The 24,337-nt window shown below is 36.0% G+C and overlaps 1 protein-coding gene across 4 annotated transcripts in view; it reads right to left on the bottom strand.

The window, feature by feature from the left end:
- LRCH2 (leucine rich repeats and calponin homology domain containing 2) overlaps positions 1 to 24,337 on the bottom strand; it is a 52,065-nt gene that overhangs the window by 7,551 nt on the left and 20,177 nt on the right. For 3 of the 4 annotated variants that reach the window (XR_011143385.1, XM_068956628.1, XM_009684919.2), the window contains exons 4-20: positions 21,549 to 21,654; positions 21,321 to 21,457; positions 20,970 to 21,103; positions 19,419 to 19,506; positions 18,280 to 18,391; positions 17,864 to 17,961; positions 17,714 to 17,781; positions 17,354 to 17,458; positions 11,698 to 11,766; positions 9,056 to 9,104; positions 7,854 to 7,970; positions 5,770 to 5,814; positions 5,264 to 5,314; positions 4,284 to 4,341; positions 2,921 to 3,033; positions 1,583 to 1,720; positions 1,196 to 1,273 (exon numbers count right to left, since the gene is read on the bottom strand). Coding sequence is in view for 3 of the 4 variants with exons in the window: in XM_068956628.1 (XP_068812729.1) it covers positions 1,196 to 1,273; positions 1,583 to 1,720; positions 2,921 to 3,033; positions 4,284 to 4,341; positions 5,264 to 5,314; positions 5,770 to 5,814; positions 7,854 to 7,970; positions 9,056 to 9,104; positions 11,698 to 11,766; positions 17,354 to 17,458; positions 17,714 to 17,781; positions 17,864 to 17,961; positions 18,280 to 18,391; positions 19,419 to 19,506; positions 20,970 to 21,103; positions 21,321 to 21,457; positions 21,549 to 21,654 (1,566 nt within the window). In the remaining variant the exon portion in view is untranslated. The remainder of the gene's footprint in view (positions 1 to 1,195; positions 1,274 to 1,582; positions 1,721 to 2,920; positions 3,034 to 4,283; positions 4,342 to 5,263; positions 5,315 to 5,769; positions 5,815 to 7,853; positions 7,971 to 9,055; positions 9,105 to 11,697; positions 11,767 to 17,353; positions 17,459 to 17,713; positions 17,782 to 17,863; positions 17,962 to 18,279; positions 18,392 to 19,418; positions 19,507 to 20,969; positions 21,104 to 21,320; positions 21,458 to 21,548; positions 21,655 to 24,337) is intronic. The other variant, XM_068956629.1, reaches the window with a different exon arrangement.

Below are 24,337 nucleotides of genomic sequence, written 5' to 3'. Positions count from 1 at the left end.
CTGTAAAACAAAGTGGTACATGTATTATGCGTGATGCATTTTTTCCAAGCTGGGTAACAAAAGTATTTTCTCTGACGTAATATATACTTTGCTGTTAAACATTTGCATAGAAACTGTATTTGACTTTAGATTTTGCATGTGGCTCTCTAGCGTAACAGAATGCTCAGAAATTAATTGCATCTAAGATCTTACAGTTTGAGGATGAAAAATTCACTCAAAACTATGAATGCATAACCAGTAAAAAGAACATTTAAAATGTTAACCTACAACAACAGCAGAAGATACATAAAAGTCCGTGCTAATTTCATAAAGCCAAAGACTCCATTTCTTTTCACAATCAGAGCGAGGCTGATGGGCAGTGCTGGCTCAGTGGCCTACTTCCCCCTCCTGTTCTTTTGTAAAAGAGACTACTAAAAAGCGCTGATAGACTGGGTCCTCACTAATGAATCATTCCCCAGTGAAGTCATCTTTCAATTCAAAAAGGCTCTGACAGCACAACCCAGACTCCTCCCCGCCCCGCCATGCTGTTACAGGTAACTCAGTACTTGAATCTTTGAATCCTCAACTTCTGAAAGACCTGGGGCTTCATGCAAGACGGAAGCTGAGGCAGGGCAGAAACCCATGACTCTAAATTCATGAACTGATATTCTTGTTCCAGTGAAGTGGGTTGAGAGAGATTTGTGTCTCTCCTAAAATGCAGGAGATGGTTTAACGTTCTCCCCCATGCTGAAGGAAGTAAGAGGATGAACTTGAGCAACAGGAACATGAATAAAGAGCTGCAACTACAGCTGTGCTAGAACAGTTAGCTATCAGTAGCACATTTCTGTAGCATGATCTGCAAGATGTTTCCTAGGCAGACACCGAAATCCATGCCAAAGTTGAGTTGCTAAACTAAGACTTTCAAATATTGCAGCAACAATTATCTTGCATCAGTATTTTGTTATTTGTTTTACAAGGAGGTCAGTATCGTTTTTACTGCAAGGCATTAACTAGAAACCCATAGAGATGGGTGGCTTGCTCAAGTTCATGCCACTGGCCAGAAACGGGAGACTTGACTTCTTTTCTTATCATTAAAGTTCCCTGGTCAATGTTACAATCACTAGGCTCCCTGAATTTGTCCAGAAAAATGAACTGCAGTAATGCTGACATCTGCTCTGTGATTATTGCAAATAAGTCAATAAAGCAGTTAGTATACCTGTGGAACGCCCAATTTTTTACAAGCATCAAGAAAGTTTTCAACATTTCTTCGGCACTTTGCCATACTGAGTTTAGGCTGTAAAGACAGGATGTTAGATCTTTGTCATACACTTGTAAAGGATTGTATATTTCTGATGCAAATTCAACAACAGTTGCTAAAACACAAACTAGAACTAGAATACAGAACAAATTCTGTGAAGATTCAGTATATGACAACAGCTTTTAAACTAAACTTCTGAGCCTTGTTTAATGCTTCTCGAAGGAACACCGAGGTGGGGAATGCAGTCAATTAATGAGATAAACATGATTCAAGATTTTTTTTAGTATTGAGCTTTAACAGCTTGTTTTCATGTAAGATGCAATAAAAGTGAGATAAATGACTTACCACTGCTGGCGATGGTACGTGAATGCTGGCAACGGAACGTGGCCTTATGTGATTGGCTAAATGGCAAAGAACGACTCCATCCATCAATGCTGATCCAATATCATCTGGCAAAATTACTTTTAACCTTGATTCAAGATTCTGTTAAACAAAGAAAATTCCATAGGTAAATCACTTTCAACTTTGGGTTAATTTGTAATTTTAAATCCAGAATTTTTTAAAGCATTAAGTTTAAAAAGGACACGTTAATACTAAAATGAAGTAAATGGAGTCAGCTCACGCTGTACTGAGTACAAATATGCTTTCTTTATATCATTAACCTTACATTCTTTCTGCTCAGTTTTTTAATGGCACAATTAGACACACTGAGAAAGAGAGTCTGCCAGCTACTACCATGGCTCACAGCTCTCAAAACCATACGATGAACTAACTACATGTAATAGGAAAGCACAGAATTTAACAGCAGAAATCACACACAGATTTACCAGGAAAAATAAGAGGGAAGAGAGGAACACAATCACTTTAGGCATGGTTGATGTTTCATTCCTGTGCCAAGTGATAGTTAAACGGGGCAGGAAATGGTGGCCGGGAAGGTCTCACACTTGTGTTGCAAGACAGAGGGGAAGCAGGGAATGTTTTCTGTCCTGTTCCAGCAACAAGCCTTCACTGCTCAGGAAGCAGACCAGACAGAACAGAAACAATCTTCACAGAAATTACAACCCAAACTAGCACTACCCTGGAAAGCAAAGCTGCAACCACACCATATATCATTCACAATGAATTTACAGGAATTACAGTGAATTAACTAAAATTATTAAATATCTTGAAAACAGGCCTATGCAGAAAACAATTTATTAGAAGTTTGAAATTTAGATCCCATTTGATATTAGACAATTCATAGCACATTTCTACAAAAAAAAGAAAAAACCCACACTGTTCTTCAAACCTCAAGTAAAACACACAAACAGTAGCACACACTAAATTAGACTTACGGTCTTCCTAGGAATGTCAGAAACCTAAAAACATTTTCCCTGCATTCAGCTAAAACAACTTTTGGTTCCTGTGGACCAAAAATACTACCAATGTGGTCTGGGGTATAAAGGAAGCCCAGTGATAGACTTCTGTTGTTTAATTTAACTGGGTAACTGCCTGTTGTTAGACAGGTAGAAAGAGAACTCTGTTGCACAAAATTCTTTGGAAAGAAACATTACTGCAGAGATGCCCTAGTACAACCAGAATGATTCCCAGGCCTTTATTATAAAGGTGTAATTTGTAGTACACAGCAAACTAAATACACTGCACCCAACAGCTTGAACCAATATACTAAATAAGGGTACATACATTCCGAAGCTGTCTTATTTGTTCCCTTTCTTCCCTTAAATGCTCCATTTTCCTCCTCATTGTAAATCCAGGATCCACTGCTCCATAGTCCTGGCGAGATGTACGGCTAAAAGCTGTTGAACATTAGTGAACTTAGTTTTCAGAATTCAGATTTAAAAAATAAAATGACGAAAAATCCACCAACAAGGACAAAACGGGGGAAAAAAGTTGCCTAACTTTTCGGAACTGATACTTTTCAGAATCCTAAAGAAAAGGCTACTTGCTATGAAACAACTTTCCAAGTACATGGATCATCTTATTTAAGTGCAAACCTGTAACTAGAAAGTATGGAGGCAGAATACACAATACACAAATATGTTTGATGTATATAACTACCTGTGTACATTTGTAAGCTTATCCTGAAACCTACTCTTGGAATTATTTTCATTATATTTTATTTTTAATGAAGTATAAAGTCATTATGGAGACGAAAAAGGGACAGAATTCCCTGATATGACTTCTAACAACAATTTTTTAAATAAACATATATATATATATACATACATACACACACACACACGCATGTGGGTATGTGCACATGGTGACTGCTTACTAAACAGCCAACTGAAAAAACATGAAATTTCTTATCATCCAGAAGTTCAGAGTGCTTCTCTAAAATGTCTGTTAAATACTCTTACCTACTTATTCATTACTAATTTTCACTGCCAGAAAGCTTTTAATATGATCAATCGTATTATTAAAGATTGCACAGTGGCCTTGCCAAACTACATTTTCCGATCCAATATTCATATTGGCAGTTCCAAACAGAAGAATACTGCACCAGCTTAAAAAAAAAATCCCCAAAATCTGTATTATTTCTTCCTAGAGTTCAGAGGAATGAAAATCTGCTTTAGACAATCCCATCTGACACAACTGTCCTACAGGGGGAATGGCAGACTCTGGAAGACCTGGGCATCATGAGGCACGAAGTCATTAGACTGGCAAAGCACTGCTCCACAAATCCTTTCATAGGACAAATTACAAAAACCTACTTCTCTTGAAACCCTCCTGCCTCAGCCATCAGTTCTCAAAAAAAAAATTGCATACTGTCCCCTGTTCTTTGTGGGTGACTAAATACATAGAAAATAAACTAATGAAATAACAAATCACTGTGCAACTTGGGCAACTTTCAATTATTAGTTTGCCAAAGCAGCTGTCCATCCCTTTCCCAGTACTATGCTTGTGGTAAGTACACCGAGTAGATTGCTGTACTGTGGCATCTTTGTATTCGTTCCAGTTCATGCATCTGCTATCCTTATTGTCTGTTCCAGCCTGGGGAATAAACATCTGTTCTATCATGCTATGTTAGAGAAGAGCAGCTTACCTGACCTTGGTTTGAGACCAAATGGACCATGAGTGTTACTGTCTGTCCTTTCATAATCCTGTTAAAAGAAATAAAGTCAAATTTCTTCCACTCATTTAAAGAATTAACTTTTGTTCCCATCAAGATAAAGTTTAAATGATTCCTGTCTAAAGCAAGTCCTTCTACTTAACAACACTTAGCATCAATTTTTTTTTTTAAAGAAATATTTACTTTGAATGATGAAGACCAGTTTTTCTCATGCCACCATCTAATACAAGAAATGCACTCAGTAATCTGATATGTACAGAAAGCTTCCTTATTTCAACTCCTCTCACTTTATGTGGCAGATGTTTTCCTCATTCTGCTCCCTCAGGTTCCCTTTTGACACTAGGTAGAAACAATTATCATCTTTGGTATATTTTATTCATAGCTTAGTAGCGCAGTCACAGCGAGACTTGCATGGATTTTCCTTAAAAAGGAAAACAACTGATGAATCAAGCTGTGAAGCTGTATCACAGAGGTGAAGATAGAATGGTGAAGGATGAAATCCCTTAAAAAGTCTCAGCATCTCTGCGTTCCCTATGATGGACAAAATACTAAACCTAAAGTATTTAAAATCTTCTGAACTGCTAGTTCAGTGTGGACACCTATAAAATGTCAAATTTGATTTCTCTTATTAGTCATTTTCATTACAAAAGATAAGGGAGACCAAACAAACGCATCCTTCTAACAAATCAATCAAAAAAAAAAAAAAAACACACCCCTAGGGGAGGTCAGATAGTTGCAAAGGTAAAACAAGTTGAAAAAATTAACATTGTGTTAATATCTGTCTCTGATTCCTATTTATAGCTGACTTTTTATTATGAAACGCATGTGAAATATTTCTAATTCCAGCTTCAAAGGAAACTAACAGCTTAATATTTGCATGGGAAACCTAGTGACAACAGTAACGTGCATAAAGAAATGTTTGTTGAATGAAAAACAAAACCACAAACTTGTACCTCAGACGACACAGGAGACTGTGGGGACACATTAGTATTATCACTGTCTTGCTAAAAAGAAATCAGAGATGAAATTATAAAATGAAAATTATGATTTAACAAGAAAAGCATGGAATTATGAAATACATACACAATACATAAAACATGCAATATCTGTCAAGCATGGCACACTGGTAGCAACTGCTCTGAAAAACATATAGAGTCAAGTAAATACTGTTCACTGTTTAGGTAGGACATTACTCTTACGTTACCTCTGCCTGATAGCTGAATAGCCTTTCCTATTACCAAAGCATGTAAATACCCTCCTTCTCTTCAATATACCACCTTACTGACTTTTTTTTCAAATAGAGGAGTGTAATAGCTATTTCGCTATATTCATCCTATGGTTTTGGAATGCAAAGCTGGTTTGCCAACATTCTCCTGTTCCATAACTGTGGCTAAGTGTTCATAAAATACAAATAAATAAAACACTTTCTTAAATATTTTATATGATTACCATGTCTCACCTCATCATTTTCATTCCCACTTGAACTCTTTCTGGAAGACTTATACTGCAAAACACACACAATAATACTTTAAAATGCAAGTATGATTTTCATTTGAACCAAATGGCTTGGTATCAGCCAGATGTTACTTATTACTGATAAAGCAGCTGACAAAAAACAAAACAAAAACAAAACACAAAATACCCCCCAAAAACAGAATTGTCAAAGGAGGGGAAAAAAAAAAAAAAAGGAACATGTAGTTCCTAGGTTAGTCAGGAACTTCTTTATGCTGATTAAAGGACAATTGTATTTCAAAAATACATACTGTTACAATGCGAACTCTGACGGCATATGCATTTGATCCAAGTGAAGAGATCTGAGCAACTGTTACTCCGAAGCACTAATTATTAGTAAAAATTGTATAATCCACAGAAGTAACAAAAAGAAACATGCTACAAAGACAAAGAAACGCGGTATGTGTAAAGGACCAGCCTACCTCTTTTTATGATACAATATATAATATAGGCTGGATTAAAAGACTAACTCTGGAACTAGAAAGACAGCTCTCTGCCAGAGATCTGACTTTCAAGCGATGCAAGCAGGTTGTAGCTAGATTAATTTTAAGGGAAGAAAAGGGAAGGAAAAACTCTGACCAGCAACTGTGTTCTTTAAAATATATTAATAAATACATAAACTTATATAATTCTGATATATAAAGTTATATTCATTAGTTATGCATAGAAGATGCTCTTCCTCCTCAAAGTTATAGCTCTGAGCACTGTTGGAGGGTTTACAGCTCCACATTCAACAGCTCCGGTGAAGCCAGGATCCAAAGCTTAACTATAAGCTATTCCGGCAAAAACACTTTTGGTTGATAAAATTGTCTTCAGTAGGAAGGTTCTTTTCAAATGGCTAGCACAACAAAGCTTTTCAGGTGCCAGCCAAAATTCTGTGCCATGCCACCAAAAAAAAAAAAAAAAAAAAGGCATTCTGACTCTCACAGGCACAGGCATTTCTCCACCCTTCTGCTGTGTAATAGAGCTGTCCAATAACAACGTACAAATTGTACAATAAAGACACTCTGCATGTATTTCTGCATGCTGACACAAGTAAATTTTTCCTATTGAACGATGCCCATTGCAATAATTTGGTATGCATTCTTGATTCTCATTCACATCTGAAGTCAGCAGAAGTCACGTTAGAATATAACTCCCTGAATTCCTGAGGAAAAATAATTAATAGCTGCTATACCCCAAAAATATCTCAGGTATGTAAGCATGTTCTATTTTTCCTAGAATTTAATTTCTTAGAAATTCCCTAGCATTTCATGAAGGCTATGGTTTAGATGTTTGATGGTAGAGACCCAAGACACTCATTTCATAAACCAAATAAATTTAATTTCAGCTCAATCTAGCACTGGTCAGAAATATCCCATTTCTCTACGATATGTGAAAACAAATGCTATCTGACAATGTAGTAAATCTGAACCTGCTTCGCAACAGGCAGACACTGACATCTGGTGACCGATGATACATACCACAAACAGCAAAATAACCAGTACAGAGTGCGTTTCCCCTCTAAAACGCAAACTGATGCGGAAGATCCAAAATGCACAAATAATTCTTATAATCATGCTGCACAAAAAGGTGATGTACATTTTCCTTAAACTAAAAGCAAAATCCCTCAAGTTCGACCCAAACTGGGGAAAAACCAAAGACTGAAGATCAGTTTCTGGCTTTACCAGAAGACAACTGCAGATTGCCTTCTTTAATTAAAAGAATAAACATAAGAAGAAAGCTTTTAGTGGATTTTTTCCCCCAACCAGTTTTCCCGAATTCTGACCTTACCCTGAATACCTATATATTATCAAACTCAAAAGAATAAATGAAAAACTAGTCACATGCAAAATTAAAGGCACAACCTTTTACTTTGCTATATAGTTTCTTTCAATCTCTTCCAAAAAGTAAAAGAGACAAAAAAAGAGAAAGAAAAACCCACCAAAACTTTTGCATTGCTTAAAGGAAAGAAAAAAAAAAAAAAAAAGAGCCTGAAGAATCAAGACTAAGGAAAAAAGAAAGCAAACTAAATACCCCCCTCATATATACCTTGAAATACTCTTTTCTAATTTGTTTACTTCTCCTTCTTTCTTCATTCTGCCAAATCACTGGCTGTGTTTCTGGCCACTGCTGCTCATCCATTGGATCCTTCTGGTTTTCCAATGGCTGCAAGTTTCAGAAACATTTTTACATGACAGGTACATACGCAAGTGTGCATTAACACAAATTATTATGAACTACAATTATAAACAGTTTGCTACAATTATAAACTGCTTGCCTCTCTCATAATCTAGCTTTACGACACAAAAACATTACTAGTTTCAATGATGGTCCAGGTGGAAATCACTTCCTCCCTTTCAAATTCTAGAACATATTTCATAGAGGAAAAACCATCTATAAAATAATTAAAAAACGAAAAAAACCACACCCTTTTCTTCATCTACTGCACTAAGCCTGATTTTCACAGGTTTGTTAAGAAATCACCTAAGGCTACCATAAATAACTGCTTGTAAAGCCAGTTAGAAGTGTGGTTACCTACTAATGCATCTAATTTCTGCATATTCACTGCACTGGAAAAGGATGGCTATTACAAAACAATTTTAGATAAGAACAGCAAACAGGTACTTTAAAAAAAAGGTAATATACAGCAAGTGGCAGTATAAAAACTCTTTAGAACATGTTGGCTAATACAGTACTTTGAAGGGGACAGTTAAAGGAGATTTGTTAATAAAATAACAATGAATATGTATACATATGTATACTCTATGAAAAACAAAAGCAGACAGTCCGAAGGAAACATGCCATAATAAGGACAAGACATAAAAATCACATTTCCAAAGACTTCTTTGTTTTAGATTATCAGGCCATATAAAGCAACCATAAATAACTAACGAATTAAAATGCAAAACAACAATTAAAAAAACTCTTTAAATTTTTTCAATGAGGTGTGGAAAGTGAAAGACCTATGATTCAAATTAAAAAAAAAAAAGAATGAACAATGTGGTGAGGCAATAAACTTACATGTAAAGAAATTCAAAAAACAAGTAAACAATATGTGTCTCATTAGTTTCAAGATTTTAAGTATTTAAGCCTTTAGCATTAAATTCTCAAAAAAAACCTGTCCCCCGTATTACGAACATAGCACAAGTGAAATTGTCTTGAAACAGTAAGGGAACGTTTTTGATAGGAAATAGTGAAACTTTCACTGCGCTTTCTTACTGCTTGACATGGTTTTATATTTAGACATTTACCTGCCAACTGTATGGAGACAACGGAGAATTCCCTTCATCTGTTGAGACACTAGAAGTTAAGAGGATAGACATTATTAAATTTCCATACTACATTTCTATATACTATAACATCAAGTAACTTTAAAATTCAAAAAAAAGGAAAACTATTAAAATGCAGCTTCTCTGCAATACTATAATACTCTGGCTTGCTGAGCAGTGATATTACAAAGTGTGGCTAAAAGGATGACAATTTGATTAAAATCTCAAATAGTATTTCACTCTCCTCTATTGTATGCTGACAATACCTCTTACACCATACTATACTTCATTAAGCAAAGGCTGTATCTGAATAGTTGTTGACTGATCTTAAAAAAAAAAAAAAAAAGATCACTAACGTACCTTAATTGTTTTGCCCCTCAAAGAGGCAAATACGCATCTCTTTCAGAGAAAAAAAAGTATATTTGTTTGGAAGAACCACATACTTTATTTCATTGTTATGTAAAAGCCTCTACTGTGTAGTGATAACAATAAAAGGGACAAATATTTCAGGATAGAACAATGAAACGGCAAAACCTCAGAAACATACTGAGGCGCCAAGGAGAGTGCCTGAATTTAAACTTTTTTTTCAAACAGAAAACTTCGAAGTTGGCGTCACCTTAAATTCTCTGTCAGAATTTTTTGTGAAGCTCACTTCTGCTCTCCTTAGCAGCAACCACGTCGCTCACATCCTGACAACTGAGGCAGAAAACAGGCTTGGAAGCTGTGAGGTACACCAAAGGGCTAAAAGGCAGGGACTGAATGCAAGAAGATCCTAACACCCTGATCAATCGTAATAAATTCTTAACGGAGAGCAAAAAGGCACATAAAGTAAGACTGACTTTCTTAACTCCTGTTACCTTCCATTCCTTCTCCTTCCTTTTCCTTTCTGTTTACCTTAAATCAATAATCCTACATTTTAAAGCTGTCAGCTCTCTGGCATAGGGAATTTGGCTGAACGATGTCCGTTACCGCGATAAGTGATCTAGTTGAGAATTCCAGGAACTGCTGCAACAGATAATTCATTTCTGCTGTTGATACGTGCTGGTATCTATTCACTATGACATGTTTTCACGAGTGGACATTCTTCAGGGGTGTGACAGCCTTTCTCTTCTATTTGTATGTACCTTTCCCAGTGACTAGGGCTCCTACACATCAGTGCAATGAAGTAACGAGTAGTCTGTGACATTTACCTTCTACACACACCTCACACAAAATGTGTTTTTTTTTAAAAAGGAAAAACAAACAAAAAATCCTAAAAAAACCTCAGAGCTATTTGTTTCAGGTAAAAAACAGCGTAAGGCAAATGTAACCTTCCCTGGATTCCCCTGTAACGTGAAGCTTGACATAGCTGTGCTCTACAGCAGGTGACAACATCCCAAAGAACAGAAACTGTAGGGTAAGTAACCGAGGACAGGAACGCTTCACGTGCAGATGTGTAACAGTTGCAGCATTGTTCATGTAACCACAGGAGAGGCGATTTTTCAAAGTCTCAGATACCAATGAGAGAGAATATAGCCAAAATAGGATGCATCACATGGAAACTGTCTTGATATTTCACTTTTCTGTTTGGATGAGTGTTTTCCTGATCTACACCTGGACTGCACAGCACTGTAGAGAGCAGTCACCACCCACGGCGCTCTCTAGCAACACCAGCAATAACTATGGGCTCTCATCTCCCAGATTCAAAGTCGAACTGGGGTTTGAACACAGGTAGACAGAGAGTCTTTCGAAGGTGCGGATTTTAAAAGACACTGAGGCTGGCAAAAGTCACAGAAGCCCTCCCTCGCTGCATGGATGGAGTTCTCTCCAGGCAGCAGTCAATCACCTCTCCCCCCTCCGGCTGAAGAGTCAGAAGATTATTTCTTGACCAAACTGATTCCAAGAACTGGCCTAGGATTCCTTAAGGAAGAGGAAGCCAAAAACTTGCAAGGTTCTCTCTCACTCGTATGGGCAGCAAAAGGAAGCTGTTATTTCCTGATTTCCTAGAGACAAAGCTCTGCCCCGTCTCCTGTTTCACATTCACAAAAGCAGCACAGGATACGCGCACAGCTCCTGCGGACAATGGTATTAAGAGGCTTGTTTCTGTTACACAGACTATCAAAAGGGGATTCCTCACTGACACGTTGCCCACCAAAACTAAAAGGTTTTACAGGCTGCACTCCCATCAACACTTTTCAGACAGCTCATGAGAACACAGAAGAACTGCCAAGGTAGAAAATTCAGATGCCTAAGCACAGATACAATGCCATTTCGTACAACTCAAAGTATCCAACACATCTGCATGGGACTATTTATTATCCAGGGGAGATGTGTCCTTCTGGACTGGAACTGGAAGCAAGACAGGATACTTTAGGATATCTAAAATGCCACTGAATGCCTATGTTTAGGTGTCTGGACCGCTCCCTGAATCAGACCCACCCATGAGTTTATGGCATCAACTTTCATGGCTCAAAAGAACACCTTTGACTTTTCCCCTGAAAGAAAGAAGCTAAAAGAGCAGATTATCTGTGTAAGTCCATCTTCAGCTAAAACAATAGGACAGAAGATGGCAGTACTGATATGAAATAAATATCACAATTAATATAAAGTATTGAAAGCTGTGATACAGCAAAGTATATCAATACCATTTCTCAGATTCCATTGGCTGCTTCGGTCTGTTCCTCGTGCTTACTGAAGCTGAATGATTAAGAAGCCTGGAATGGAAAAAAATGCAGATTTATCCAACAGCTTTGTAGTTAAGGCTCTTTTCAGAGTATACGGCACTTTCAGCGTGCAACTTTTCCTATAAAGAAGAGTTTTGAACATTAAAGTAGCATTTTTCATAACATTAGAATATGCATGTGTACTATGCACATATGAAACCCAAGCCCAATCCTGCTTCCACTAAAATCAACAATGCAGTTTCCAGCTCTCGTAGTATTTCAAGTTTTGAATTTTAAGCAAGTAAAACCTGATCATAATCCAAACAAAATGAAGGCTCCTCTTACTTTTCCTTGACAAATATACACCATCTTAATTGTTCTCACACCTTTGTGAGGTTATGCTGCCCTCAAAACAAAAGGCCACACAGTTCACTAAGAGTAGAAGAGACAGGTAGATGGTGGAACTAAAGTGAATAGGAAGTGATACAGAGACTGAGCACAAGAAGTTAGTCAGACTGCAGGAGCAGGTAAGAGGACAGCTCAGTAAGAAGAGTGCAAGTGCAAAAGAAAATGCAGGAAAAAAAGGGAGGAAATGGAGACACATGGCATGGGATTTTAGGCGCAGAACAGTAAGAGAGAAGACTAAGGCAGAAATAAAGAAACGAGGCAGGAATGAGCCAACAAAAATTCTATTTTTCTAAGATTTAATCAATCAAAAAAAGCCTAAACTTTATATTTAAATTCAGAAATGTTTTCTCATCTGAAACAAACAAGTACCCTGCATGTACGCACACAGGCAGAAGATATAAGCTCTCTACTTATAAGAATGTTTAAAGCATAACCCCACCCCACGTGCCCCCCAAAGATCAGAGAGCAAATCAATCAGAAACACTTAAAATTAACCATTTGCAAGTGAGTGCCATGTTGACTAGTAACCAAAATCCTTAACTTTGAATTCTAATGTTTAATTATAGAGAGAACTAAAATTTGTTAAGAATTAGAAAGAACTGGAAGACCATCAACAATTTAATGGAAGAAAGTAAAACAGAGCAGACACCGTCATTATATATTTCCTTATCATCCTTATCCTACACAGGGCAGTACAATAATTAATTTTAAAGAATCAATGATTTTCAGTCCGGCATCTATGAGTATTACGATAACTTTGAGCGGAGTAATCTCATTTCTAGCTTAGATCTCTGATGGTATGAACCTCAATTTAATGGGATTATGACAAGTTAAACCCGTAAAATAAGATAATTTAGTCTGCAGTATCTGCTCCTTAGGATTTATTTTCAGCAAGTTAATTCTGTGGGAGCTTTCAGGAATTAAACTATATTACACCCAGGAAAAAAAAAAATATTACCAAAACAAATTAATATAGAGGGCATAAAATAAACAAGGTGGTTTTCAGTCATTGCTTTTCAGGGAGAATTCCCATTTAAATTAAGCTTGTCTCTTCAAATGAAGCCAAAGAGAAATTCAGAGAGGCTCTGTGGCAAGATATAACCATTAGAATAGAATGGGTTTAATAAATAAATAAATAAGACTCACCTAAGCACTATCACCACAACTGACTAGCAGTGTACATTTGATGACTCTATGTAATAAAGGTCATTACATTTTTTTTTTTAAAACAAACTCATTATATGAGGCCTTGGGAAAAGTTATTCCAAATAATGCCAAACATACATATGCTTTTTAGCTAAACTGGTTCCTGAAACATGTATATAATTGACGTTTGAATTTATTAAGTTTTCCAGTTATGTTCAAATATATTTTAATACTTTGTAAAAAAAAAAAAAAAAGAACAATCTTTTTAAAAATTTCCACTTTCAAAACTGAAGATAGAGAAGGATAAGTAAGTCCATTATGTCAGGTTAGTAGTTACGAGTCCAGTCAGAACTACGAATTTCCTATGGAGCTAGGAATTTAAATTATCAGTTCAAGAAAACTGTAAATGTGTAAATTAATATGACTTTACAAACTTCCATAGACTAAGGAATTCAATGCAAAATAATTCATTTAGCTGGAAAAGAAAAAAAAAGCTACAGTTGTATTAAAAATATGATCTGTTTTAGAGAAAATAAAATAAAATACAAAATGGAGCGTGCAAAATGAAAGCGTGTGCGGCTCCAGTTCTGAAGTTATGCTCTTTTGAGTGTGGTGCTAATGGCGCAAAGAGTCCAGCAACCATTTCTGTCCATATTACAGCTCATTAAATCCAGAATTTTCTATTTTGTTAGATCAATCATCAACCAAACGACTCTTATTTATGCTCATACCTAATCCTTAAAAAGAAATTTGTACATATAGTCATAACACATTAGTGTAAGTATTGCAGTTAATTGAGTACTTATGGTTCACACCAGTCACACAAAGTCTGCTGTTACACAGTTATTGTATAAGCTTTCCAAAAAAATAGATTATGAAATTCATAAAAACTTTGAAACATAAATTACTCAACCACATACACACTGCTACATATTTGCATACACTAAACAAAAAACAACACTAACTCACTTTTCCAATTCTAATCATCATGTAAGCATAACATCCACTCCAAATTGCTGACTAGATGGGAGAGAAAGGTAACGGCAAGGCAAACTATGTTGCTAGGAAATATTTTCCAAGGTTGGAGAATTTAAAAAGTGGAATCTCTTCTAAACAATCTTTTGTTTGCATTTCCTGAGTAAACATAACGCCATGCTTAAGAGACGCAAACAAAGCGAATAACGTCAATTATTTTAAGGATAGCTGCTTCCAAGTTTAAATTAGTAAGGACTATCTGGGATTTATAAAGTGTATAAAGACACAATAGCTTTTATAGTGAGTCAGAAAAATAACTCTTGAGAGATCTTGAACTCAGGAGTCAAGATCCCATTCCTTTGGGAACAGTCTCCTGTCTTCACACCTGGCTTGCTACTTTGTGAGAGTAAGATGCACTCTTGCAGATTCAGAGAGCTTTAGAAAGTCACTGCTGTCTGCTGAGCATCTGTATTTCACATTCACGCAAAGTGAAACCTCCCTAAGGAAGGTTATTTAAGCTGAGGTATTGCACTTGCTGTTGAAGCAGACCAGGAGTATCCAGAATAAGTAGAGTTTCATCTCACAAGGTGACAAACTTTGAAATCCCTTGATTCATCACATACATGTCTGACCACAACCTATACGGTCCCATTCTGGATTTCTTGTCCCCTCCGAGGTTTTTCTATTTGCTGTTTCCTCCCTCAGGAGGAAACATTGTTTCCTGTTAAATACAAAAGAAGTTGTCACCAGTTATGCTAATTTGAAAGTGATCACTTTAAAATCAAAAGCTCTAAAAAACCTTTTGCCTGAGGTGCTGCACTTTCATATTCAAAGACAACTGCTGGAGATAAAACATGCCAAAGGTAAAGGAAATTGAGTTCACGCGAGAAGCTGAATCTGTTTTGGACAGTTGTCTAATTCCATGAAATATTTTCCTTGCATTTCATCCGAAATAACATTAAAAGCATTGCCAACTATTTTCTATTATAAAATATCTTAGGCTAACTTAGTCAGTTCCTTTATTCTGGCTTTGCTCAAGACAAGGCCCAAATTGGTTCTTTTGTCCATATTTTGTCTTTGGAAATCTGAAGATCTACAAGCACTATATACCTTGATGCACGTCCTGCCGCCCTTGTCCTCTGGAAGAGTTTTTCACTGAATGCAGTTCTATAGCTTAATGGCCTTCGTCTGTATTCATATTTCATGCACATCAAAGCCAAAGACGAAAGAAGGAAGCAGGAGAGGTTGATGGGAGAGGACAAGGAAGTCAATAGCATAGCAAGCAAAAAGAAAAGAGAAAGACTGCATAATATTAAAAGAAAATACACTGAATGAATAGAAGTATGATTAGTCAGAAATTATTTCATGATGCACACTTTTCTGAGAATTCTATTTGCTCAGGTTGAGCTATGCATATTTTCTACAAATAAATTCAGAAAAGTCTTGACTTAACTTCTAAATATTATTCTCATTGCTGTCCACAGAAAAGTTATAAATTCACAAAACTATGGATTCACTGAATTACACTTTAAGTAATTACGATTTTGTTCCTATGTGTTTAAGGATGAATAAGTAAGCTTTAAAATATAAATGCTAAACTAAGACGTAAAACTTCACAAATAAGATTATGTATGCACGACCAGCGTAAGAGCAAAGTAGCATCATTAAACATTTAAACTTATGCAGCTATCATGTTAACAACAGGAAGATTTAAGCTACAATACTTGAGAAGAGGAGTGGCTTGGTATTTCAAATGATTAGATAATCAGGAAATATTAAAAACAAACAAATCCCACATGCAATATAAACAACCATCATATAAAAATATAGTATAAGAAAACATTAAGATTCTCCCTCTATTCATATATTAAGCAATATAGGAAAGAATTAAATTTTTTTTCCCTTTTTTTGCAATACTTTTGTTGATAGAAAATATTAGCATTAAGATTGCATTTTTATTTTTTCCTTCCCAATGGGAATGGCCAAATACTTCAATACAGGGGACAGAGTTAAGTGAAGTGTATTTTAGTTTTTCTTCACATACTACTGCTGTTATAGTCAACTCATCTGGAATACGGGTGAATTCTTAAACATCTGCAATTCATAGTCACAAGATATCACCTTCTCTAAGGGCTTCACGTGTATTGCAACTGTCTTTAAAGAAAAATGGCAGCACAGAATCTCATTGCTATACAGAAAAACAAGAGAAACAAAAATAGTATTTAATCTGTTCTGAGGCTGAATCCATTACTTCAGGGTTAACAAACTGCTACTTAACTACAACTGCTATTTTTCAGGAAGACAGCTTACTGTCTCCAAAGTACCTCATTGCTTATTTTCCTGCTTGGTTAAGAAACCAGAGAACACAGTTCCTACCCTAACCTATCCACATCTTATGCCACTTTAGGTATTCCTTCCTGCTTTTCCTTTGATCCGGTTGCTAATTTGTTCTACTGCATCCCTTCATCCTGCCTCTTGTTCTACTTTTCCTTTTCAAGAAACTTTCAGTTGTGATGCCAACATGAAGTGGAGGAAGTCAGACAGTTCACCATGATGAACTCCTGCTATTCAAATCCTATATATATAGGCTCTGTCATTTGAGACACGAGTATTTGAACAAATTTCCCCTTCAGTCCGTAGGAAACGTGCATCTCACATCAAACTGGATGGAGGAACCACCACCTAAATTACCTTTATTTCAATAAAACAACCAGCCCCACACAAACTGCATGCAGGTTCTGTAAACACAGACAAAATAAGGCAAAATAATTTGAATAGCTCACTAATAATCTCCTCATACCAGCAACACCCATACCTACATAAGTGTCTTGCTTTTTTGGGGCGGGGGGAAGGGGAAATCAAGAGACTTTCACATTCCTCTCTTCCTTTCCCCATGATGCATAGAGCTGCTTCTCTAGACAGCAATTTTATGTAAAGAAACGCAGGATAAATATCTTGGCAGAGTCTGTCGATTAAGCTGTTAAATAGCTGGATAAAACTATTCTCAAAATGAAGCGTCAAGAAGTTTTGGTTAAAGAATTTAATTAATTCTTTAACCTTTAACTAATTTATTATAACATACAAGTTATCTGACCTAATATTGTAATACCTGTGTTTTTGTTCTTGCTGCAGTAACTGAGCTGCTATTTTCCTCAGGTCAGTCACTTCTTTGATTTCATCATCTTCTTCAGGCAGGAGCTGTTCTTTCTGAAGTCTTAAAAAATAAACATTACCTCAGTTTTAAAGTTTATAGTTTTCTTTAGATTATGGAAATTAAAGTAGATTCTTTAGTCAGGCAAGATAGAAACAGGTACATCATTGGACAATAATTAAACAGGCCTCCCTAAAAGCTTACTTTCTGTCCAAGTAGGAATACTTTGCATGTCTGATAGACTTGTTTCCTCCACATGCAAGTTTAAAAACACTCCCCCTACTCCCACAAAGCCTTCCCAAAAAGACATAGATTTACCTTTTTTCATCTCCCCACTCTTCATTCCGTTGCGTCTTCTGGGTTTTCTCAGGATGCTTCCCCCGGTCCTTATGTATGGTGAAAAAAATAAGCTTAGAATTCAATAAAAAAGAATCACTGAATAGTTTTTCTTATATCAAGTTACAGTACCTTCATATAAGACAGCAATGGTCCAATCTGTGCATCTCCTTGCTCAGGAACAGCTCCCTCTTCTGCATTCGGATCAATATAATCATACACCTCCTGGTCTAGTGAGGATTGATGAAGAGTGGAAAAGATAATATTAAGCAGTTCTCTGAACCAAGTGTTATTCCTGAGAGAGAGAAGTACTTATGAAAAATGCCAAATACGGATAATACAGTGAAATCCTGTCTCCTCTATCTAGAAAGGATCTTTGTCTTTCTTTCTGGTCCTGTGTATTTACGGTTTTATTATGTTGTTTTCCAAGATGATAAAAATACAGTTCCAACATGCCATTGTATCATTTTGTGCAAATTTGTTATATTATATTATCTAAGCAAGAGTATTTCTGTTGCCGAAAATGACAGATACACAACAGATATTACCTTTCTGTGGATCGAGTTTACTTCCCACCACATGATTGTCGTTCCTTAATGTCTGTTCCCTTGTTGATTCTGATACCTGGGAGTGAAGGCTGATTGTATCATCATCAGATGGCTGCAAAGACAGTCACACTTAATACAGTACTATTAAGCACATGCTATATGATTTGCTAATAAACAATAAATAGTATAAGAGACCCTGTCATGAGGAATGGCCCCCAGGGCAAAGAAAATAACATCAAGTCAGTATCTGTTAGGGAATGATAGTTCACTGTATGAAAGAACTCTTCAGTTTCCTTTGAAATGTAGTATTTTCTTCAAAGGGCCCTCACCCAATTCTGGTCGATGGGCTGAGGAAATTAACATGGGTACCTTTTCATCTAAAACCTCCAACCACTTTGATCCTTCTTAGACTAATGATTAAAAAAAAAAAAAAAAACAAAAAAACCCACAGCTTTACTTCCAATCAGTTTGACTTTTCTTATGAAAAGTTGCAATACTCCTTGTTCTACAGTATTCCACTAAATATCACTCTGCATCTGCAGTTATTCTCTTTTTAAATTTGGACATAGTACTATCAAAGTCTGTTGTTTTATAGCACTCAGCTTTGACGATGCCATTAGTAACTACAACTGGCTAAACTTAGATCTCTACAGATACATGGATATGCTGTGGGGACTTCTGCTCATCACTTTAAACCCAGAGAGTCATTCAGACGTTCATATTATAATTTAAACAAAAAAAAGGATTACTAACATATATAAGCACTCAAGTTTAGTGAAAACACATTTTCATTTTCCTCCATTTTATTAATAGCAAAAGCAAACTTCACGTATGTTTTGCCCTCTGTGTAACACATGACTACATATTTTATATCTGAAAAGATCCAAACAACTCCTTAGATCAGAATTCAATTTTAAAGTGTATGAGAGTTTGGACTAGAATCAATCTAAACCGAAAAACTCAAAGCAACAAAGGTTTTATATGTCTAATACTACTAAGGTTTAAACTCAACTGTATAAATATTTAAAGGATGTAACTGTAACTTAATTAAGCATTTCTCAAACGATGCAAACAAACAGAGGAACAAAACTGTTCCATAAAACAGAAGTTACACAAATTTAACAGTGAAAAACACTCACTTCTGTTGCGGACAACCTTTTATCCCCATTATCACTTCCAATGCCAGAGTCTGGTCCATGGTTTTTATTGGGATAAAAGTCCTCCATGCTATTCAAAAAAAAAAAATTGAAGAAATTGTTAGTTTTTCTTTCCTGAAAGAATATAAACATCCTCTTTAGTACATGTTCCCTGTACTCATCTACTCATGCAGAATTCCCATGCACACAGCTGAAAAAATTCTTCAGCTCCTGAGTAGTTAAAAAACAAACAAGCAAACCCGCCCCCGCCACATACACACTATCAAAAAAAAGTTAAAGTTGAAAAGATCAATGAAGGCACGCTGTCCATATGTCTGTAACTTCAGAACTGTTCTATGTTTCATTCAAAAATACTGTCTTTGGAGAATTTAAATATTCCTTAAATTTCAGTTCCTTAAATTTCATTGGCAGATATGATTTTCTATTAGTAGCAAACAGATTCCCCAATGCACTGCCACATCATAACAGTTTAAATCTGCTTAAATATATACTTTTTTCCCTCTAAATGTATGCCTTCCGAAGATTACTAATGCAGTAGACAGAGGATCGACAGCATCAGTAGGGTGTGCTTTTCCAATTGTGCATTGCGGAGCTTGGTTTATATGGTTTATATTTATTATCTGAAATTGTATCAAACAAAATCTCACTATTACTGAGATGTTGTACAGTAGTAATATCCATGACTTCATTCCTTTTGCAACACATTTTATAGTTGTGGAACTCAAGTTTGGCATAGACTTGTGGGGAGTATGTGTGGACCACAGCTTCTAGGAGCACCGAGAGGCATTCTAAGGACAGTAGGGCCCAATCACCTGTTGACCAAGATCATGGACTGAATTTCATGTCTCGGGTGGTTCTCTGTAAGCTTTATTCATATCTTTTATCTTTCTGTCCGCACAGAACGAAAGAGTGACACAGGTTGCACGTGATATTTTAAGCAAACAGACAAAAATAGAGCGTTATTACACACGGCTTCCAATGGTAAGACAGCTGAAGATAAGAAATACAAAACCACTCTCATTTAATCACTCCAGAGAGGTATTCAGTTAAGAAGCCAAGCAAAACATGCTGCACTTTTTGACTTCAGGAGTAATCCAATCAAAAAATCTAAGATATTTCACTGCCATTTAAATTAGTTTCCATTAACCCATACTTGGGAGGCAGACTTTTCATCTAACAGACTAACTTATGGGACTATATCAATGTTTTTGACAAGTTTGGGTGAGAAATGGAAAACCAAATTTTTCAATAAACAAACTGAAACTACATCTGTGTTCTTATTTACAAATCTTTAGTGAGCATAATGAAACATTTTCATAGTAACCCAGACGGTCTTTAAGCTTCTACTAACACAAATTTAGATAGTATGACTTCTAAATAAACAACCTTTAAACTATTGAAATTACAGCTATTAAACTGCAATGAACTTCGTGTGGTACATTCTTTCCTGTTCCCCAAGGAACAGGATTTGCTTTATAGTAAATACTAAAGTAGAAAAAAAAAACCCAAAACAAAACACACCACACCACTCACCTGTCTGTGAGTGGCTGGGAGGGGATTCGTTTACCCAGTGATGGAAGATCCAAAGAATCTGGTTTTTTATCTATTCTGAGGCACGCCTGAATGCTGAGGAATTTAAATATATGTACTTTACCCTTTAAACATATCTGTTTGGAAACAAAAAAAAAATATTTATTACATAGCACGTCTTTTGATAACGCACCCCAACCAATACCTTCTACACTGATGATTTAATGCCCACGGTTTCCCACTAGGAAAAACACAGCTAAAAAATAATGAAAACCTGACTGGTAATAACTTAGAACAGCTCCCTTTCTTAAGGTCCTAATGCACATTACTGAAATAAAATGTTTTTATACTTACCTGTGCTGGTGGTATCTGCATTGGATTGTTATCCAAAACTATTACTTGTAAATGACGTAGCTTCCTGTAACAAATTGGAATTTCTGTAATTTTATTACAAGAAAAATCCAGCTTTACCAAGGGAAGGTCTCCTAATTCTATAATGGAGGAAAAGAAAAAGAAATCAGGTATCTACTTAACACTTCACATAATTTACCTGCATGAAAGAAAGGATAACAAGCAGCTTACCATCTGGCAACATATGGAGATTATTTCTTCTTATGTTTAATTCTCTAAGTGACTGTAGTTTTCCTATTTGCTGGGGAAGGACCTGAAGTTCATTGCAGCTAACATCCTAAGTAAAATACAATGAGTGAATGAACTGAACACCGTAAGTGAAATCAAATGAAGGAAAACTGCAATCAAAACTATTATAAAGCATATGATAGAAAAGACATCTCATCTTTCTTGCTTCTTCCCACAAGTGGAAGAGGTACCGTAACACAGACCTTACTGTTCTTTCACAACTTCAGCAGTTTATGTTTCAGGAACTCAGTTGAAAAGGTTAAAACAATAAATAAATAAGAACTGGTTTTGAGATTTAAACAGTAGCCCAGAAATCAAGAGAGCCTCGTATAGTTCTCACGTCAACTAAAAATTTCATGTGTTATTGCAGGCAAATGATTTGGATTCTGTTCCTTTCATAAAAAATAGTCTCCTTATAAAATTTGAACCAGAGCAACTAAAAATTTACAAAAGCAATAGTGTGCTCACCAATTTTTTGGGTTCAGTCACTAGAGGGTGACAAAACAGCACCAAATGAACACAGATTACAGCTACTTCTGCCACTAACTTATTAAATATTTGTGTGGGTAGCCCACACTGAGTCAACAAACATACCAATCTAAGAAAGACAGCTAACCAACCTATTTTATTACTAATTCAGTAAAACTGATTGCAGTGTTTAGTTTCTTAGACGTAAGCAAACTTAGCTATCCACCTACCCAAAGGAAAAACAGAAGCTAATTTTTTTACAGAGTAGCTGAGAAATAACCAGAAGCGAGGCCTTAATGAGAAAAATCCATTTTCCTCCTCCCTCTACACACTTCCAGGGCTTCAGCATAGGCACTGCTCATGTGCTCTTGGCAGCAGAAACGTCTGCACAGAGCTGGCTCTCTCTGAAACTACAGGTTGCCTGGAATGAGCTGCTGCACAGCTAGTCTGAGTTCTTTTCTGTCCCCAGTGCCAAAGTTAAAATAGGATTCCTTTCCTGAAGGTACCTTTTAGCATCCATATCACTTTGTCGTCAACTTTTTTTAAAAATATAAATTACTTATATTCTAAATAGGTACAACATAGATATTGGAACGCAACTTTTTGGTTAAGTCCTTAATCTATGCCATCAAGCATATGCTCCAGGCTTAACATTTATGGAAAAAAAGCCAAAAGCACCACGGCTGCAATTCTAAAAGACACTCGTGTTCTGTAAACAACAGCAGTGATTCAATCTTGAAATCCCAGAACACTGAAGCGAACATTAAAGGATTTCTCATTTCTAATTCACCAAAAACAGATGAGAAGACATTAGAAAAGCCTCACAAACATTCAGAATATCTCACATTACTTGCAAATTACAAAGATAACGTTGATTTGTAGTTCAAAAGTTAGGTCATGTTAAAAGAAAACTCCAGGGCACGCTTGAGGCAGGACATACCCTGAAGATAGGATAAGAACTACTGGCAGTGTCCAAAGAAATTGCAAATACTGAAAGGTCAGATCTAGTCCAAGTGCCATATCTCTATCAAACTTTTTATAATAGCTGAAGTCATTTCATTCTGAGAGAAGCAATGGCAGCGAGTGAGAAAAAAATTCCTAGCAAGGCTAAAGAACAAATCTTGACTGCACGTAACATTGCCTTCCTCCTTCAGCGAGTTCTTGCTCGGTTTTACAGCTTAGCTTTCGTATAACCGCTTTAAAATTCTTCACAGCAAAAACAGCCACTTCTTTTGCAAGCAAGGCCTACATATGCATGCTCCTACGCTGAGTCAAGAAACAAAATGGATGCTTCAACTACTTGTCTGAAATTTAGCCTTTTTCTCTTTAAAATGTTTCTTTAGTCTCTAGAGAACAGATTGACCTAAGGGAGATGCTAAGAAAACGATAAAGGAGGAGCTTTAGCTTAATCAGTCTTTTCACTCTTGAGAAGCTTTGGAGACGGTCATACTTTCTTAGTGCCAAGAGATGCAATGTTCCAGGCTACACCCTCCTTGCACTTGTGCCACCAAAGATACCTACTTCAAAGCAGTACGCAAAAATAAACTAATTACAACTAATCACTTTTTCTCCACTGAGAGGTGAGAGGAAAAAAAGTGAAATTGTATTCCTGACTGATTAGAAACTTTGTTCTGGCCTCATGTGAAAGGAGTAAAACTTTTTAGTAAGAACTTATTTCTTTTCCAAATTGTTGGAATTATTTTCTTCAGTGGTTTCACAGTATCACTGATTGCAGAATAATATTTAACACACAACGTATGAAGATTTTAAGGGTATCAAAAAAATAAAAAGTCTAAATTATTTATTACCACCCAGAAATAAGATCTGTTGATAATTACCCATCGTTTTCTAAAATGTCCTTAATACTCAGTAACCATCAGAACAAAATAAATTGGTTATTAATAAATAAGGAAAGTAACAGAAGACAAAACACAAAAAATTCAGTGTGCCATTCAATAAAATTATGTTGCACAGACAGCTTAACTGTGAATACCCTAGCCCACATAAAGTAATAGCAGAATTGGATACAAATACAAAACAGGACAACAAAGATGGTACAGTATTACTTGTATGGACAGACTAAACAGACTTCAACTGTTCAGGTAGGAATAAGATTCCTGACAGCATAAAAGAAAAATATATAAACTTATGATTACTGTAAAGGATGTAAACACAGGGGGAAAAAAATCACCATTTTTAACCATATACAAACTAAGAGCTCACATGCAATAATCTAAAGAGCAGTTTTATTTATGAAACTACTA

Source organism: Struthio camelus, chromosome 11 (assembly GCF_040807025.1).
Source record: "Struthio camelus isolate bStrCam1 chromosome 11, bStrCam1.hap1, whole genome shotgun sequence".
Lineage (NCBI taxonomy): Eukaryota > Metazoa > Chordata > Aves > Struthioniformes > Struthionidae > Struthio > Struthio camelus.
The sequence above is the reverse complement of the archived record's forward strand: the minus strand, read 5'-3'. Positions and strand labels throughout refer to the sequence as shown.